This window comes from Balaenoptera borealis, assembly GCF_965194805.1.
Source record: "Balaenoptera borealis genome assembly, chromosome: 8".
NCBI lineage: Eukaryota > Metazoa > Chordata > Mammalia > Artiodactyla > Balaenopteridae > Balaenoptera > Balaenoptera borealis.
Genome location: NC_138865.1, coordinates 85,324,052 through 85,340,484, shown reverse-complemented (window position 1 = coordinate 85,340,484; position 16,433 = coordinate 85,324,052). Strand labels below are relative to the sequence as shown.

At 47.4% G+C, this 16,433-nt stretch overlaps 2 protein-coding genes across 7 annotated transcripts in view; one reads left to right on the top strand and one right to left on the bottom strand.

The window, feature by feature from the left end:
* Nucleotides 1-16,433, top strand: part of SPATA31F3 (SPATA31 subfamily F member 3) — a 194,204-nt gene that overhangs the window by 26,847 nt on the left and 150,924 nt on the right. The window lies entirely within an intron of this gene.
* PHF24 (PHD finger protein 24) overlaps nt 1,824-16,433 on the bottom strand; it is a 37,819-nt gene continuing 23,209 nt past the window's right edge. For 2 of the 5 annotated variants that reach the window (XM_082401474.1, XM_082401475.1), the window contains exons 2-6: nt 12,464-12,845; nt 11,643-11,828; nt 8,171-8,249; nt 7,669-7,874; nt 6,869-7,334 (exon numbers count right to left, since the gene is read on the bottom strand). In XM_082401474.1, the coding sequence (XP_082257600.1) occupies nt 6,879-7,334; nt 7,669-7,874; nt 8,171-8,249; nt 11,643-11,828; nt 12,464-12,841 (1,305 nt within the window). In that variant the 5' untranslated portion in view covers nt 12,842-12,845 and the 3' untranslated portion in view covers nt 6,869-6,878. The other 3 variants (XM_082401476.1, XM_082401477.1, XM_082401478.1) reach the window with 3 other exon arrangements.

The window sequence follows — 16,433 nt, the reverse complement described above, 5'->3', positions numbered from 1 at the left end:
ATGCCTGGGACTGTGGGTGGGTGGAAGATGATACACACACAGCCTTCAGGTGGGGCCAGAAATTCTTGCTGCTCACTCAGTGCCTTACAGTGTACCAAGCTCTTTCCTCTTACCAGATTTATTCTGTCCTCACTCAACTATCAGCCCAGGAAGCATACAAAATGAACTGTTTTCCAGATTTTTACAGATGAGGAAACTGAGGTTTTGCAAGGCCAAACTCCAAGTAACCCTATGAGTGGGATGGGAGAGAGAACACTAATTACTCCATATTTAGCAAATTTAGCAACCACTGCCCTTCTCTGACTCAAGTGCACTCCTCTTTATCTCTAGGGAAAGTCAGGGTCGGTGGAAGTTTTTGTGGAACTGAGGTTCCAGCCAACCATGGAAACAAGTGGCAGTTGGTAGCAGGAACAGTGCTGGGAGGCTCTGAAGTTCCAGTCAGGACTGCCCGAATGAGGGTGGGGAAACCTTGCTTGTCATTAAGGTTCACAGAGGTCCAGCTTTTATGCCTCTTCTTCTGTCCCAATACTTGGCTTCACTGAGCCTGGAGATAAGGAAAAGGGACGTGTAGGATGTTATTAAGGTGTTTCTGAGCCTGATGGACCTTTGTGGGAAAATTCCGGGAAGGGTGTGGGAGTCTTTGTGAAGGGGGTGAGTTGTGCAGGTGGTAAGAAATCCTCTGACATGGGCTACAGGTCTGGCTATCTGTGTATGCCTATTCCCTGGGTGTGGAAACAGGAGGTGCTGGACCACACAGCATCTTTCTTTGAGGTGTACTTTGACAGGCAGCACAATAAAGTAGTTGAGAGCGTGGGCACTGAAGCCAGACTACCTGGTTCCCCTGCTTCCTAGCTGTGTGACTGTGGAACCTTGAGAAATTCTCAGCCTCTCGGTTCCTCACTTTCTCATCTGTAATACAAATCACGTAGGGTTGTTTTGAAGATTAATTAGTTTATGCAAAGCACTTAGAATTGCCCAGTGCATAGTAAGTGCTCAAAAATATTAGTAATTACATTTGGCTCTTGAACAATGTGGGAATTAGGGGTGCCAATGCACCCGCTGCAAAAATCCTCTTGTAGCTTTATAGCTGGGTCTCTGTATCCCCGGTTCCACATCTGTGGATTCAACCAACTGAGGACTGTGTGGTACTGTTGTACCTATTTATTGAAAAAAATCTGCATGTAAGTGGACGCATGCAACTGAATGGCCTCTGGTCCCTCAGGGGTTAACCATATTTGTATTTGGGGCTCCTATGGTTTTGAGGTAGAATATCTATCTGCCTCTGATCCACAGTCTAGAGATGCTTTCCTGTCTACATGTACTGGCTCTGTTCATACCAGGCAAAAGGGATGAATGGGGATTTCATAGTCCTCTGAAAGCTTCTCCAGACCTTAGTTTACCCAGCCCTACCATATCACATTAAAACAATTTGCAAAGATGGGGAGGAAACTCAGACCAAGGACAGCCCAGAAGACCCGGAGAAAACAGCCAACTAGCTTCCCTACTTTGTAGCTCAGCAAAAACTGGGAAGGGGAAAATGTCTAAAGCTGGCCCTTGGTGTGTGTTTGGGGGCAATACATAGCAGACAGGCTTGCAAGGCTTACCTTTTCCTTAATTTCTTCAAAAACTTTGGCTCTTCTCTTCAGTGCCCTCATCTCCTCCTTGTCCATGGTGGAGCCCCTGCCTCCTCCCACCCCCACCTATCTTATGGGTTCCTTGGAGGTCACAGCTGCTCCTATTTTAGACTCAGGAATTGGCCGATGATAGGAAACCAAACAGAAACTTGGTAGGTGCCCCAAACAACAGGAAACAAGAAGCCAAAATAGCATCACAGTCTTTTTATTATGATTCCCACTGTGCCCAGCCTCTGGGAACATCAGCTCCTTCTGGAGTGAAGGCTGAGCCATGGGGAGGAGCATGCAGCTGTAGTGATGGGAAGACAGGGCTTGAGGATGTTCCCCTCAGCTTACTGTCAAGTTACCTTCCGCAGAAAAGCACATAGGAAGGGCATAAGGGACCAGAGGCCATTGGATCCTCCATTGTTACTTGAGCGCTCTCAGAGCCCTTCTCACAAGCATGTGTTTGGCGGGGAGACAGATCAGAGGCCATCTCTTATAGGAGGCTAGGCTTGATGGCCTTCGTTTCACCATGGATATGGAAAGGCCTTGCTACTTATACATTGATGTTCTTATCTGTGGTCATGCCAACCCATGCTATACAAACCAGAATGTGATTGGGCTTCTTAGTCACTGGCCTGAGCAGACCTGACACCCTCTCCATGATCTGGGTCATCAGGGCATTTGGCCCAGAGGGAAGAAAGTTTTTCCTTCGTGCTAGTGGGGTCTACTGGAGATTCTGTAACCTGTTCATTTTCTTTCCTTTCAAGGTTTCTAAAAGCAGTGGCAGCAGAAAAGCAACAGCAGAGAAAATGCCCAGTCCCACCCCACTCCAGCGTGGGCTGTCGGGAGCAGGCAGGATGCATTACTATCCCCCAGTCAAGGAGAACTCTGTTGTCTGGGCTGTAGCTAAGGGCCCAGAGAGAGATTCTGGGCAATTCAAACTAAGAGGCATGGAGAAAGCAGCAATTTTATTCCACTGTAAATAGAGGGGTAAAAAGGGGTTACGGTTACAGGTGCTGCCTGGATGTCCTGAAATTCTGGCATCAATGTTGTTTTGCCTTTTAAACTCCAAGTATGTATCTGCCTTTACTCTGCTGGTTTAAAGGGGACATGCCTGCAGGATCACTAGAGCCTGCCACCAGTCCTGTCTGAAAGTTACTCTTGGCTCCGTGGTGGTCATGGCTGGCCTGTGACCCTGCCATACAGCTTCTTCTGAGCTTCCCTCTTGCCTTTAGGGCTTCTTGCACCAGCTTTACTGAAGCCACGAGACATGCAGTGGTTGAGGTTGAGGCTTAGAGGCCTAGGCACAATCCTGAGCCCACCCCCCAGAGAGGTGCCCTCTTCCCAGGTGGTTTGATTCTGTGCTTCCCATACTGTTGATAGGAATGGGGGACCCCTATATTTGGCCACTCTAACAAGGCCAGGGTGACATGCCATAGGGAGCACCAGGGCCAGAAAGGCCAGTGTCTGGCCTGCAGCCACAGTTGCTTAGGCTGCGGACAGAAAGAGGCAACATGCTCATAGCTTCAGCCGTGGCTGTCCTCAAAGGAAGAGCTCTTGAAAGGGGTCAGTACCTAGGAGTAAGGAAACTGCTCCATCCCTGGGATCAAAGGGGCTCATTGCTCAAAAGAGCAGAGCCTGAATCTACTGGGGAAGGCTGATCTCAGGAGAGGAAGCCACGGAGCAGACCTAAAGAGGCTACATGGCCACAGCTATTGCCTCAGCTGACCCTGTGTCCCTGAAGCTCCATCGTGTCATCAAATGCCCCTGTCTTTAAATCTGAGCACGGAAGAGAGGACTTCTGGGTGAAAAACAGACTTAGGGCAAGTAGTCTTCAGAGGAGCATCTGTGTAACCTCAGCCTCCCTTGGCTGGGGGGTGGGGTGGGTGGTGCTTAGGAAAAGAACTGATCTCTGCAATTTTGGGCAGCCAAGAAGAAAAGACTGAAACATTTTCTCATACTCTTATTAGAGTCAGTCGCTAATTTCGGTACTTGGCAGAATTTCAGACAGTCACAATGATGAAAGGGCTTGAAAAGGAAAGGAAATTGGCTTCACTACGTTTATAAAAGTTTGAACATGTCCATATGTACTGGAGAGGGGCTCCGTGGATTAGGACACTGCAAAGGGAGATCTCAGAAAGGGGCTTGGGGTAGAGCTTCTGCAACTCTTGACTGAGGGAGCAATGGAACCTCTCCTTTGGTAAAAAGCTAGATGCCTATGGAGAAGAGGCTGGTTGCTTCTCTGTGCTTTTCTGCTTCCTAGGATTCTTGTGACTGGGCACTCTATCCTTTGCTGAGGGCAACGTCCCCTGGACCCTTTGCAGCACGCCCCCACTGAGGAAGCTTGCCGCCCTGGAATAGGGAGAGGGTGATCCCAAATGGGCCAGATCCTGTTGTGGAAGAACTCTGGGGTCTGCTTTGCCAGGCCCTGGTATACAGCTGGCCTGATCCAGTGGCCCCCAGTCTTTACCACTCACCCACAGAAAGCTAGAAGCTGCAGCTCCAGAGAGGTAGGCATCGCCTTGGTCTGTGAAGGATCAGGGAACAAGAAGATGGACTGCCAATCCTTTTGATTGATGACGAGGCAGGAGAAAAAGCTACCGAGTTCTCAAAGCCCAGAGCTTGTTTTTACTCAAAATGCCCTGTCCATGAGATCAAGCAGCCCAAGGCCATTGACATAGAAGGTGATTTGCCAGGAGAGTAAGCAAAAGCCCTTGTGCTTAATGTGCTTTAATCTCAGCGCAAAACCCTAGGGCTGGCTGCTTCGGATGCAGTCTTTGGGCCCAAAAGTCATGTGCTTTCTATTTCTTTCTTTGTTTTTTTTTCTTTTTTTGGCTGGACTGAATAATGGCCCCTCCTACTGATTAGGCTTGGGAGTATGGCTATGGAGTATTTACAAAGAACTGGGGTTTTTGAAATGTTCGGAGCCATACACATGAACCCAGTTCATCTTCTGTATGCTTCCTTTCAGTCCTAAATAATCCAACCTCAGAAGCCTCTTACCTGGCTTCTAGGTCAGGCTCTAAGGGAGGAGACCATATAGTGCTCTTACCATGCCCCAGGTTACAGCTCCCTGCTTTCCTCGGAGCAGCACTGAGCTGTATGCTGCTTCTTCTGTAGAAGTGCCTTGAGCAATGGGGTTGTGTTAACTTCTGCATGACTGAGCCAACCCCCTCTCAAATAACTTGGTCGTCAGAACTGGCTAACCTAAGCCATTAGCTTGGAAACAGAAACTTGAACTCCAGGGCCTGTGCTTACCTGTAACATACACTGATTGGGGAATTTAATGACAACTTAGGAAGGACAGCTGGGGCTGGGAGGCCAGGCTTGGTGGCCTTGTGGCAGCCTCTCCTTGCCCCCAAAGTCTTCCCATGCCAGGTCCAGGCCCTAAGCTGGTGGGGAAGGACATGTAGTGAGCAATGGGGAAAAGCAGCAACTCAGGCCATATCTCAGTAACAGGGAGAAGGGAACACCTCTTCCTTCTGTGAGGCTTTGCTGGGACTTTCTCTGTTCAAGAGAGTTGAGATGCAAATCCTCTTCTTAGCTCCAGTGTCTTATCCTCATTGTCAGGTGGTTTGAAAGGAATCCCTTTTGAGGGCTTCTGTGGAGTTGCTCTTTCTTGGGCTATGAAAAAGGCTGGCTCTGTACTCCATACCATGGCACAGTTTTCTAGGTCTGCAGTTGAGCTGAGCTGGAAGAACGGAAAAGCATGAGCCTTCTTCTCTCCTCTTCCATCCAGGCCTTGTCCTCATTGGAGCTCAGGCTTTGGGTCTCTGTGGTAGCTGACTTGGGTGAAGCACTTAACCCAGAGGGCTGTGACTCTTGCCATCATACCTGTTCCATTCAGGCCCCTGGGCTCTGGGCCATGAGCACCCACCTAAAAAACAGGGGCCAGGATGGCTCACCTTGGTTTTGGACTGTTCTGTTAAATAAAGACTTTTGGACTTGAATGACCTGGCTGAGAGGTTCCTAGAATTCTGGGTCCCTGGGAGGGGCTGCCTTCCCTTTTCTAATTAGAACTCCACAGACTAGCTGCCTTTTCTGTCACCAGGAATTGGAATTTAAATAAATAATAAATAAATAATAAGTGCAGTGGTGGTTTTCAACCATTTCCCCACCCCACCTGAGGGACATAGCACACACCTACCGGAACAGTGGCTCACCACAGAAGGGATTTTCAGTGTGGGAAGAGGGAGCCTATCAGCATCTCTAGGAGAGTATGTGAGTCTGATATGCCCCCTTATTAAGAATCACTTGGCCAGAGACTGATCTATTGTGAATCAGAACTGGCCAATAGAAGGGCTGAGTAGAGACCCCCTCGTTTATACCAAGGGCTTCACGAAAGAACTTTGGTCCTTCTTCAACCAAAAAGAACCAGGTCTCTGCAGGCATGGACAGCTAGGCATGTGTGTATGTGTGCATGTGTGTGCACACATATACGTGTGCAGTGGCAGGTCCAGTCTACGGTGTGAGGGCACGGGGTGGTCCAGGAGCAGATACTGCCACAGCTCCCAGGGCTTCTCCCTGTGGCAATGCATTTACTGTCTCTGTTGTGATGGGAATGGTGATTTCAGTGCCATAAAGCTTAGTGACAAACTGAGATGTGGCCAGTGCTCCATCCCCATAAGTCTCAGTACCAGAGGTTGGTGGGGGAAGGGAGAAAGTAAAGGAGGGAGAGAACGCCACTGTCCCCAAACTGAGCTTTTCTGCTCCATGCTATCCTGGGGGTTTCAGGTGAATGGCTGCACTGTTGGGGCGAGCAGCCAAGATGTAGACGACATTCTCCTGCAGGAAGGTAGGCCAGTCCACAAATCTGGAGTGGAAGCAAAGAACAGGTTTGTGAGGCCGGTTGCTGAGCCTGGAGGCTCATGAAACCTGCTCCCAGTGGCAGCATGGCTTGAGGTGGGCAAAACTCAGGGAAGCCCTGGCTTGTGCGTGACATGGTGATGGCAGGCTGTGCTTCCAGGGTGACAGACCAGCTCACTGGCCCTATGGATCTGGGGTCAAATGTGTACTCCTGAAGTCTGGTTTCTGGGGTGGGCATTTGCTGTTTTGGGGTGATGGCGGGTAACACCCAATCTTACTTGTGTGTGTGTAGGGGTCAGGGGTGTAGACAGCCAGGTGAGGAGGTGTCACTCACCTGGACTCAGGCTCTGTGGGCAGCGGGGCCTTGTCCTGACTCTTGCTGCTGCTGCTGGCTGGGCTGCTGTCTGCTATGGGACCCACATGGCTGACGCTGTTGGGCACAAGGACATGTGGTTAGGAGTGGGACACTGAAAGGTCCGGCCCCTTCCACATTCTGGTGAACCCAAAGCTCTGGATGTGCTTGTCCAGGCTTTTCTGACATGGGGCGACGGAGTTCGGAGCAGAGGCTGCTCTACGCCTTGGCCAGTAGGAGTCACTGTCCACTGTGTAAAGCACAGGAGGATCTTCTGGCTGTTGGAGAAACTGGCAGGAGGAACAGGGAGGTAGGTACCTTTCATACCAAGGGCCATTTGGCATGGAGAAAGGAGGAGGGTACGTGAGTGGGGGCAGGGATTGGTAGGGAGCGGACCTGACACTGCAGGAGGAAGCATCTGGGGGGCGTTTGCAGAACCAAGAGTGCTGGGCACGGCGGCACTCTGCCTCACTGATAGCGCTCCCGCTGCCCCGGGCCAGGAAAGTGGCCCGGGCTCGCTCCCGCTCCTTGACTGTCAGAAGCCTTAACAGAGAGTTCTGGGGAAGAAGAGATATAGTAAGACCTGGAGGTGAAAATATTTTGTAAACGGTCAAGCCACAGAGAATCCTACCTCCATTACCACCTCTGCACCCTCCCTTTGAAGCTGCCCAGAGCGTTTCTGGTAACACCAACATTTGCAGTGGGGTCCAGCGCTAATCAATCTTCCTTGGGCGGTTTCCCCAGCCTAGGCACTGGATCACCTGTCACTGGATGGAACCTGAGCCCTTTCCTGCTCAGAGAGTACCCAGTGCTCCTCCAACCTGCCTGGCATGTTTCCCTGGTCTCTGTCACCCAGCATCCCACGGACATTTACCCCCAGCTGGCCCTTACCTGGGGACGTAATTGCTGTAGAAGTAGGAGGGACTCATGGGACAAGAAATCAGGCCACTCTATGTGTCCTCGGTGTTCAGGGTCCAGGGCTGCAAACTGGCGGGCTGCCTGCTCCTCTTGCTCCTCACTTAGAGCCCTGTCACCGTCCCCTCGCTTCGCTGTTTGGTGGCGGTAGCGCAGGAAATCATCCAGCGTCAGGGAGCAGTCTGTGGGGAGGCACCCCATGCTAGCCATGCCCACCCTTTCCGCAGCCTCTGGAGTACCTGCACTCACCGCTAGGGTACCCTCCAGAGCCCCACCACCCACAGCTCTCATCCAGTCTTTGTCTCCATAGCCAGGATAACTCAGGCTGTGGCCAGTGGTGGGCCAACAGCTTGCGAACACGGTCCCATTTATGCCCTTGCCCCACAAATTCCGGAATATTCCTTTCATGGTTCATCCTAGAAAGTATGAAGAAGAAATCTGCCTGGCTCTCTCCATTGGCAGTACCATCCAGCCTTACCGGGGATAACTTTACACTGCTGAAAGGTCTCTGTGAGGCTGTACATTTCTTCCTCAGTTAGCAGCAAGTTGAGGTTGTTCTGAAAAAGAGGAAGAGCTAAGTCAGTGGCCATGTTGGCCAGTAAGAAAGAAAGGCCAAGGATCAAGAAGGATGGAAATAGTATTTCAGCTGGAAGGCAATTATTGGATCATCTAATCCCAGCCTCTCATTCACAGTCAAGGAGACTGAGGCCCCAGAAAGGGGAAAGGACTTTCTCAGAGCTGTCCAGCTCTGGGCAGGATCTTTCCCAGAACCCAGATATCCTCCTGGCTCCAGCCCTGAGTCCCTTTTACTAAAATAGTGGTTTTTGAATTATTCTCTGAGATAGCTTAGGGGTTCCTTGGAGGTGCCTTAGGAAGCTGTTGCAAGGGAGAAGGGGGCAAGTGGGCAGGGTTCTGAATCCCTAGCTCCATCAACCAGAGCAGCTCCATCTTTATCCATTTTATGTATCTGGCTTCTGTGTTAGGCTGTGTTCAAAGAGTATTTTAGTTAAAAAAGTTTAATTCTAACTCCAGTTTCCATATTGCTAAAAATTGTTTAATCCTAAAGTTGTATCACTTTAACTCCAGAATGGTTTTGAAAGAGATGCCATCATGAAAAAGTTCCTAAAACCAAATGAATTTTTTTTTGTGGTGCCAGGGAAGTTTTAATTCCAAAAGAGCACTGATATGTTATTTTGTTAGCATTAATTTACAGTCTTACAGTCTTTAAACTACCGAATATTCTTTATAGTAGATCATTTTCCCTCTAAAATACCAGTAAAGAACAGGAGCAGACATTTCATGTCTATTCATTTGTGAATTTCATGAAGAACTCAAACCATTCTTTCAATAAACACTTTTTGAGCACCTAGTATGTGCTTGGCACAATGGTGTACAACACTGTGAGATGTTTAGTATGGCTGGAATGTAGAGTATGTGTGTGTGTCTGTCTTGGGAGAGGGTAGGGTGGGGATAAAAGATAAGGGAGGGGAGGTAGGCAGAAGCCTGACTGTGAAATGCTTCAAATGCCCTTTTTGAGCCCCTCAAATTGGGCCTTTTTTTCTGAGGGCAAATGGGAGTCATGGAAGGGTTTTTAAGTGTGGAGTGCCATGGTCAGCTCTTTGTCTGCTGTGTGGAGAATGGATTAGATGGGCAAAGTCTGGAGGCATGGAGGGCAGTTAAGTAATTGTTGCAATAAAGAAAAGTGGCTAAACTAAGACATGAGAATGAAGAAAAGGGGAGAGATTTGAGAGAGATTAGGAGGTAGAGTGTATAGGACCTGCTGACTCACTGGACGTGAGGGGTGAGGGAGAGAAATGAGTTGGGATTGGTAACTGTGGGGTGGTGGTTGTATTACTATTCACAGAGACAAGGCAGGGAGGGAGAATGGGTTTGGGGAAAAAGATGAGTTCATTTGGGGGCATGTTGAGTGTGAAGTACCTGTGAGACATCAAGATGGATATAAGTCCAGGAGACAGGAAATTTAGGTCTGGACCCACAGATTTGGGAATGATTGGTATTTAGATGGTGGAGTAGCCACCGAAGTGGATGAAGACCCAGAGAGAGAGAGTATAGTGGGAAAAGAACCCTGAGAAACACCAGCATTTAGGACTGGGACAAGAAACTAAGGGCACTTAGAAAGAATGGTCGGGACTTCCCTGGAGGTCCAGTGGTTAAGACTTTGTCTTCCAGTGCAGGGGGTTGTGGGTTCCATCCCTGGTCATGGAGCTAAGACCCCACGTGCCTTGTGGCCAAAAAACCAAAACATAAAAAAGAAGCAATATTGTAACAAATTTAATAAAGACTTTAAACAATGGTCCACATCAAAAAAAAAAAAATCTAAAAAAAAAAAAACGAAAGAAAGAATGGTCAGAGAAGAACCTGGGAAGAGAATCAGTAGAGGGTACTGGAAGCCAAGAAAAGAGAGTTGTACAATGTAGGAGGTAATGTTAACAGTGGTTATACGAGTCAGATGGAATTTTATTGATTTTCTATTTTCTCTGGTTTCCGTATTTTGTGTAATAATTCTCACAAAAATACTCATACCCTAAGAAAAGAGGGGGCAGTAAGGAAGTGCTAAATACGTCAGAGAGATCAAGTAAAAGATTCCTGAGAAAAGGTCACCGGACTTGACAATTAGGTCACTGGCGACCTTAGAAGAGCTAATTCAGCAAAATGATGGATGCAGAAGCCGAATTACAAGTGGTTGCAGAACCACAAGGAGATAATGAAGTCCTTTCAAGAAGCTTGGCTGTGAAGGGAAGGAAAGAAAAGGGAGGAGCTTGGAAGAAGGCTTTGTAAAAGGTCTGGTGGAGAGTGGTGGTAATGAAGGCAGGACTGTGACAGAAACCCAGGAAGGGAGCCATGTAATCCTGAGGGTTTAGGAAGGAGACACTCAGTCCTACATCAGCAGAACACTGCCAAGCAGAGTTGCTGTGAGTGTGAAAGGGCTAGCATTTGGAGGAGTGGTGACTAGAGAAGATTGCCTGTAGAGCAGGCTCTGCTGTGGCATATTCCAGCTGGGGAGAAGGTATTTAAGTGACTGGAAATAACTGTTCTATACTTCATTTTATGGACAAGCCATAGAGAAAGTGTTATTTGTTAGAAAGTGGCACATCTTTGCTTTCTCCTAGGCAGTAGGAAGAAGAGGGGATCAGCAGATACTCCTTACTCTGAAATCAGTGGATGAAGATACCTGCAGGGCAACAGATCAATAAAGCAAGACTTGAACTCTATTCAGGTGTGCTGAGAAATGGATATGAATCTCGCTTTTAATCTTTTCAAAATTTGGAAGGCATTTATGTATAATTTGCAAAGTTCTGAATCAACAGGCCTTTGTTACTTAATTCACAAAATGATTGCTTCAGAGATGAAGAAAAATGCTCCTAAGAGTTAGGTAGAAGACCAAGTGAGAATCTTAGGACTAAGATGTTTTTCTTGGATGGAATCCATCCCTATTGGAAGTAAGCCGGTTAGGATTTCAGGTTGGTTTTTCAGATGAATACAATGAATGACAACTATAGACTAACAGAGAGTAAGTACTGCTCCAAGCAGAATTCGTTGTGAATAATTAGGTCTCGTCCTACCCATTCAGTCCTCTAGCTCAGTGGTTCTCAATTGGAACAATTTCGTTCCCCCACGATACATTTGGTAGTATCTGGAGATATTTTGGGTTGTCACAACTGGGGGTGGGTGCTACTGGCGTCTAATGGGTAGAGGCTAGGGATGTTGTTAAACATCCTACAGTGCACACAGCCCGCTCAACAAAGAATTATTGTGCCCCAAACGTCAATAGTACTGAGGTAAGGAAAGTCTGTCCTAACTCTAGTGACCTGAACCTGAATACTCTTCAGGTTACTGCCTAGAAACCAGTGGTCTAAGACTGGGCCTCCAGGAAATGTGCCAAATCTCTGGCAGTGCAGGAGCCCACCATCCCTGCAGTCTAGGCTCACACAGTAGTGGCAGCTCCAGCCTGTTTCCGTGTGTGCCGTCTCAGTCACCTCCGCGGCACTGTCTCCTTGGATGTAGCCCACGCGGTGCAGGCAGCCATCATGGAAGACCCTGGTGCAGACCCTGCACGGGAAGAGGCTCTCGGCTGTCCAGACCTCACAGACATCACACATCTCATCATTAACAACCTGGGGAAAGATGGCAGGAGTGTATAGGGATGTATAAACACAGCAGCAAGATCCTAGGCCACCAAGCACAGTGCTACCTGCCTGGGGCTGAGTGATCCTGGAGCAGCCTAAAGGAACTGAAGCCAATGTTATGGCAATAGAGCTTTCTCTCTGGAAGACAAGAACCAGTAGGTTCTTCCAGCTGCTCAGGTCTCTGTGATCGTGTTTCTGAGCAGGGATGCTACTAGCATTTTTGGAAAGAATAATCTGTTGTGAGAGATTGTCCCAGGCATTGCAGGACCCTTATCATCCCTGTTTTTCTTGGCACCAAATACCAGGAGCAACTCCCAGTTTTGTGACCTTCCTGAACTCCCCCTACCCCCACCCCAAATTTCCAATTGCCTCCTACAGGGGACAGTATTATCCCTTAGGTGGGAGGGCTGGCATGGTATAATTCCTTATCACCCATTTCCTCAAGTCTTTCACTAAGACAAATCCAGGATGTAACATTTTTATTCTTGGGGAAGAAATTCAAAGACTCAGCTCCATCCTTCTGGTTTTGAGTCTCACTTCAACCATACCCAGGCCTCCCTGTCCTGCTCCCTGATCCCCAGAAGGTCTAAGACTGCGGGATTCTGCCCTTACTGGACACTCACAGGCTCTCTGGGCTCCAAGCGGATATCTGGAGGCTTGTCATCATCCAGCTTCCGGGTGGGGCGGATGAAGGCAGGGGGTGTGAAACGACTGGTCCTGTCAAACTCCTCCGGCTCCACTCCACGCCCATCCCGGAGCCTCTCCCAGGCGGCACGGTTGACACTGCTCTCTTCTTGGAGTGCTGGGGTGCTTGCCTCTGCTTCTTTCTCTTCCTGCACCTCCTGGACAGAGCCCTCTACCGTGCCACGGTGAGACCCTGAAAGTTCACCTGTGCGTCGGATGGAAGGCCTGTCCCGCAGCCCATCCTTGAAGGCAGACACAGCCAGGCTCACCTTCTGCACCTGCTCCACTGTCTGCCGCTTGGACATCAACACCCCCATGGCTCTGTGGACAGAAAGCAGAGAGGCCCAGACTCAGCCAATGGCTGACCATATTAGGGCAATTCGTTTCAACCATTCACCTAAGTGGCAAGTGCTATTAAATAGCTTCTCCCTTTTCTGGAACTCAGTAGCATGGCGGGGTGGACAGAGCACTTGTTAAAGGGTCAGAAGACCTTGGTTCTATTTCTGACTGGCCCTGTGACTTTGGTTTTCATGTCTACAAAATGAGGGCGATCTGCTCAGCACACTTCACAGGGCTATCATGAGGATAACATCAGAAAAGGGGCTTAACAGCGCGTGTAGACTAGAAAGCATTCTACAAATGTGAGATGGTATCTCTGTCTCCCTTCCTGTCCCAAAGCCAATTAGGTATAGGGGTCCCAGGCCTCCGCGACTTTGAGATAGTAGGAGACTCCAGAGCCCAAGTCTCTCCCAAAGATGACCCAAGGCATAAAGCAAGACTACAGCTACACATTTCAGACTTCTGACTGAAGGAATGCTCCTCTGACAAGTGCTGTGCACAAGAATCCATATCAAACGCCTACTTTTTGAGTCAGAGTGAATGAACTCCTATTTTTAGAGGACTCCTGAATTAGGCATTCAGGAAACTCTATCACCTCATCCATGTGGTCAAGGTCTCACACACTCCTTTGCTCCTTCTAATTAGTAGCTATGCCTGTTTATGTGTCTGTTTGTCTATCACAGACAACCTGCCCATCACAAGCTCTCAGGTGCTTCTCACACTTCTAAGGCTTTACTAATGTCACTGCCACATTTTCTGCTTTGATTCTCACAACAGTTCAAGAAAGGTCCATATCCTTTACAGGTTAAAAAGGAATGTTATTCTTGCTCTTCCTCTGTAGTACCAGGGCATTGGAAAGTGAGGGTATGACATGGCACACTGCAAAGCTGGTCTGCTATTTCCTAGCCTGAAGGGTCTTAGTGGCATTCAGTTGGGGAATGTTTGTTCTAAGTGGAGCAGAGAGTCCATTTTAGCCTTGCTATCAATCCATCATAATCAAGGCTTATTGAACAGTACTATATGCAAGGCACCGACTGCTCATCATTGGAAATAGAAGATGGGAGAACACAGTCTCATCACTCAAGCTACTTAAGATCAGAACTGAAAGAAGAGTAAGACAGAGTACTGGAAGTGCCTAAAGGAAGGTGAGACCATATTACTGGGAGTCAGAGTGGACCCTGAAGGATGGGTAGGAAGTTATCCTCAGTTTGTTTGGGGAAAAAGGTGACAGAGGGAAGGAGGAGAGATTCAGACCAACTAGAAGGCTACTATAATAGTCCAGGCAAGAGGTAGAGGGTTTAAACTGAAATGGTGGCAGCAAGAATGATACTGAGTTGATTTGATACTATGGAAATAGAGAAATTTAGGAATAAATTGATAACTTGATTGGATCAAGCGTAAAGTGCAAGAGAGCAATTTTATATTTATTTCCCAGCTTTACTGAGATATAATTGACATATAACATTGTTTAAGTTTAAACTGTAAATGTGATGATTTGATACATGAATATATTGTGAAATGTGTAACACAATAAAGTTAGTTAGCACATCTTTTTTTTTTTTTAACATCTTTACTGGAGTATAATTGCTTTACAATGGTGCGTTAGTTTCTGCTTTATAACAAAGTCAATCAGCTATACATATACATATATCCTCATATCTCCTTCCTCTTGCATCTCCCTCCCACCCTCCCTATCCCACCCCTCTAGGTGGTCACAGAGCACCGAGCTGATCTCCCTGTGCTATGTGGCTGCTTCCCACTAGCTATCTATTTCACATTTGGTAGTGTATATATGTCCATGCAACTCTCTCACTTTGTCCCAGCTTCCCCTTCCCCCTCCCCGTGTCCTCAAGTCCATTCTCTACATCTGTGTCTTTATTCCTGTCCTGGCCCTAGGTTCTTCAGAACCTTTTTTTCTTTTTTAGATTCCATATATATATGTTAGCATATGGTATTTGTTTTTCTCTTTCTGACTTACTTCACTCTGTATGACAGACTCTAGATCCATCCACCTCACTACAAATAACTCAATTTCGTTTCTTTTCATGGCTGAGTAATATTCCATGGTATATATGTGCCACATCTTACGTATCCATTCATCTGTCGATGGACACTTAGGTTGCTTCCTTGTCCTGGCTACTGTAAACAGAGCTGCAATGAACACTGTGGTACATGACTCTTTTTGAATTATGGTTTTCTCAGGGTATACGCCCAATAGCGGGATGGCTGGGTCGTATGGTAGTTCTATTTTTAGTTTTTTAAGGAACCTCCATACTGTTCTCCATAGTGGCTGTATCAGTTTACATTCCCACCAACAGTGCAAGAGGGTTCTCTTTTCTCCACACCCTCTCCAGCATTTTTTGTTTGTAGATTTTTTTTTTTTTTTGAAATGGCACATCCATCAACGGAGTCTTCCCAGGCTATTATTATTATTTATTTATTTATTTATGACTGTGTTGAGTCTTCGTTTCTGTGTGAGGGCTTTCTCTAGTTGCGGCAAGTGGGGACCACTCTTCATCGCGGTGCGCGGGCCTCTCACCATCGCGGCCTCTCTTGTTGCGGAGCAGAGGCTCCAGACGCTCAGGCTCAGTAGTTGTGGCTCACGGGCCCAGTTGCTCCACGGCATGTGGGATCTTCCCAGACCAGGGCCCGAACCCGTGTCCCCTGCATTGGCAGGCAGATCCTCAACCACTGCGCCACCAGGGAAGCCCGTTTGTAGATTTTTTAATGATGGCCATTCTGACTGGTGTGGGGTGACACCTCACTGTAGTTTTGATTTGCATTTCTCTAATGATTAGTGATGTTGAGCATCCTTTCACGTGTTTGTTGGCAATCTGTATATCTCCTTTGGAGAAATGTCTATTTAGGTCTTCTGCCCATTTTTGGATTGGGTTGTTTGTTTTTTTGATATTGAGCTGCATGAGCTGCTTGTAAATTTTGGAGATTAATCCTTGGTCAGCTGCTTCATTTGCAAATATTTTCTCCCATTCTGAGGGTTGTCTTTTCGTCTTCTTTATGGTTTCCTTTGCTGTGCAAAAGCTTTTAAATTTCATTAGGTCCCAGTTGTTTATTTTTGTTTTTATTTCCATTTCTCTAGGAGGTGGGTCAAAAAGGATCTTGCTGTGATTTATGTCAGAGTGTTCTGCCTATGTTTTCCTCTAAGAATTTAATAGTGTCTGGCCTTACATTTAGGTCTTTAATCCATTTTGAGTTTATTTTTGTGTATGGTGTTAGGGAGTGTTCTAATTTCATTCTTTTACATGTAGCTGTCCAGTTTTCCCAGCACCACTTATTGAAGAGGCTGTCTTTTCTCCATTGTATATTCTTTCCTCCTTTATCAAAGATAAGGTGACCATATGTGCGTGGCTTTATCTCTGGGCTTTCCATCTTGTTTCATTGATCTATATTTCTGTTTTTGTGCCAGTACCATACTGTCTTGATTACTGTGGCTTGGTAGTATAGTCTGAAGTCCGGGAGCCTGATTCCTCCAGCTCCGTTTTTCTTTCTCAAGATTGCTTTGGCTATTCAGGGTCTTTTGTGTTTCCATACAAATTGTGAAATTTTTTGTTC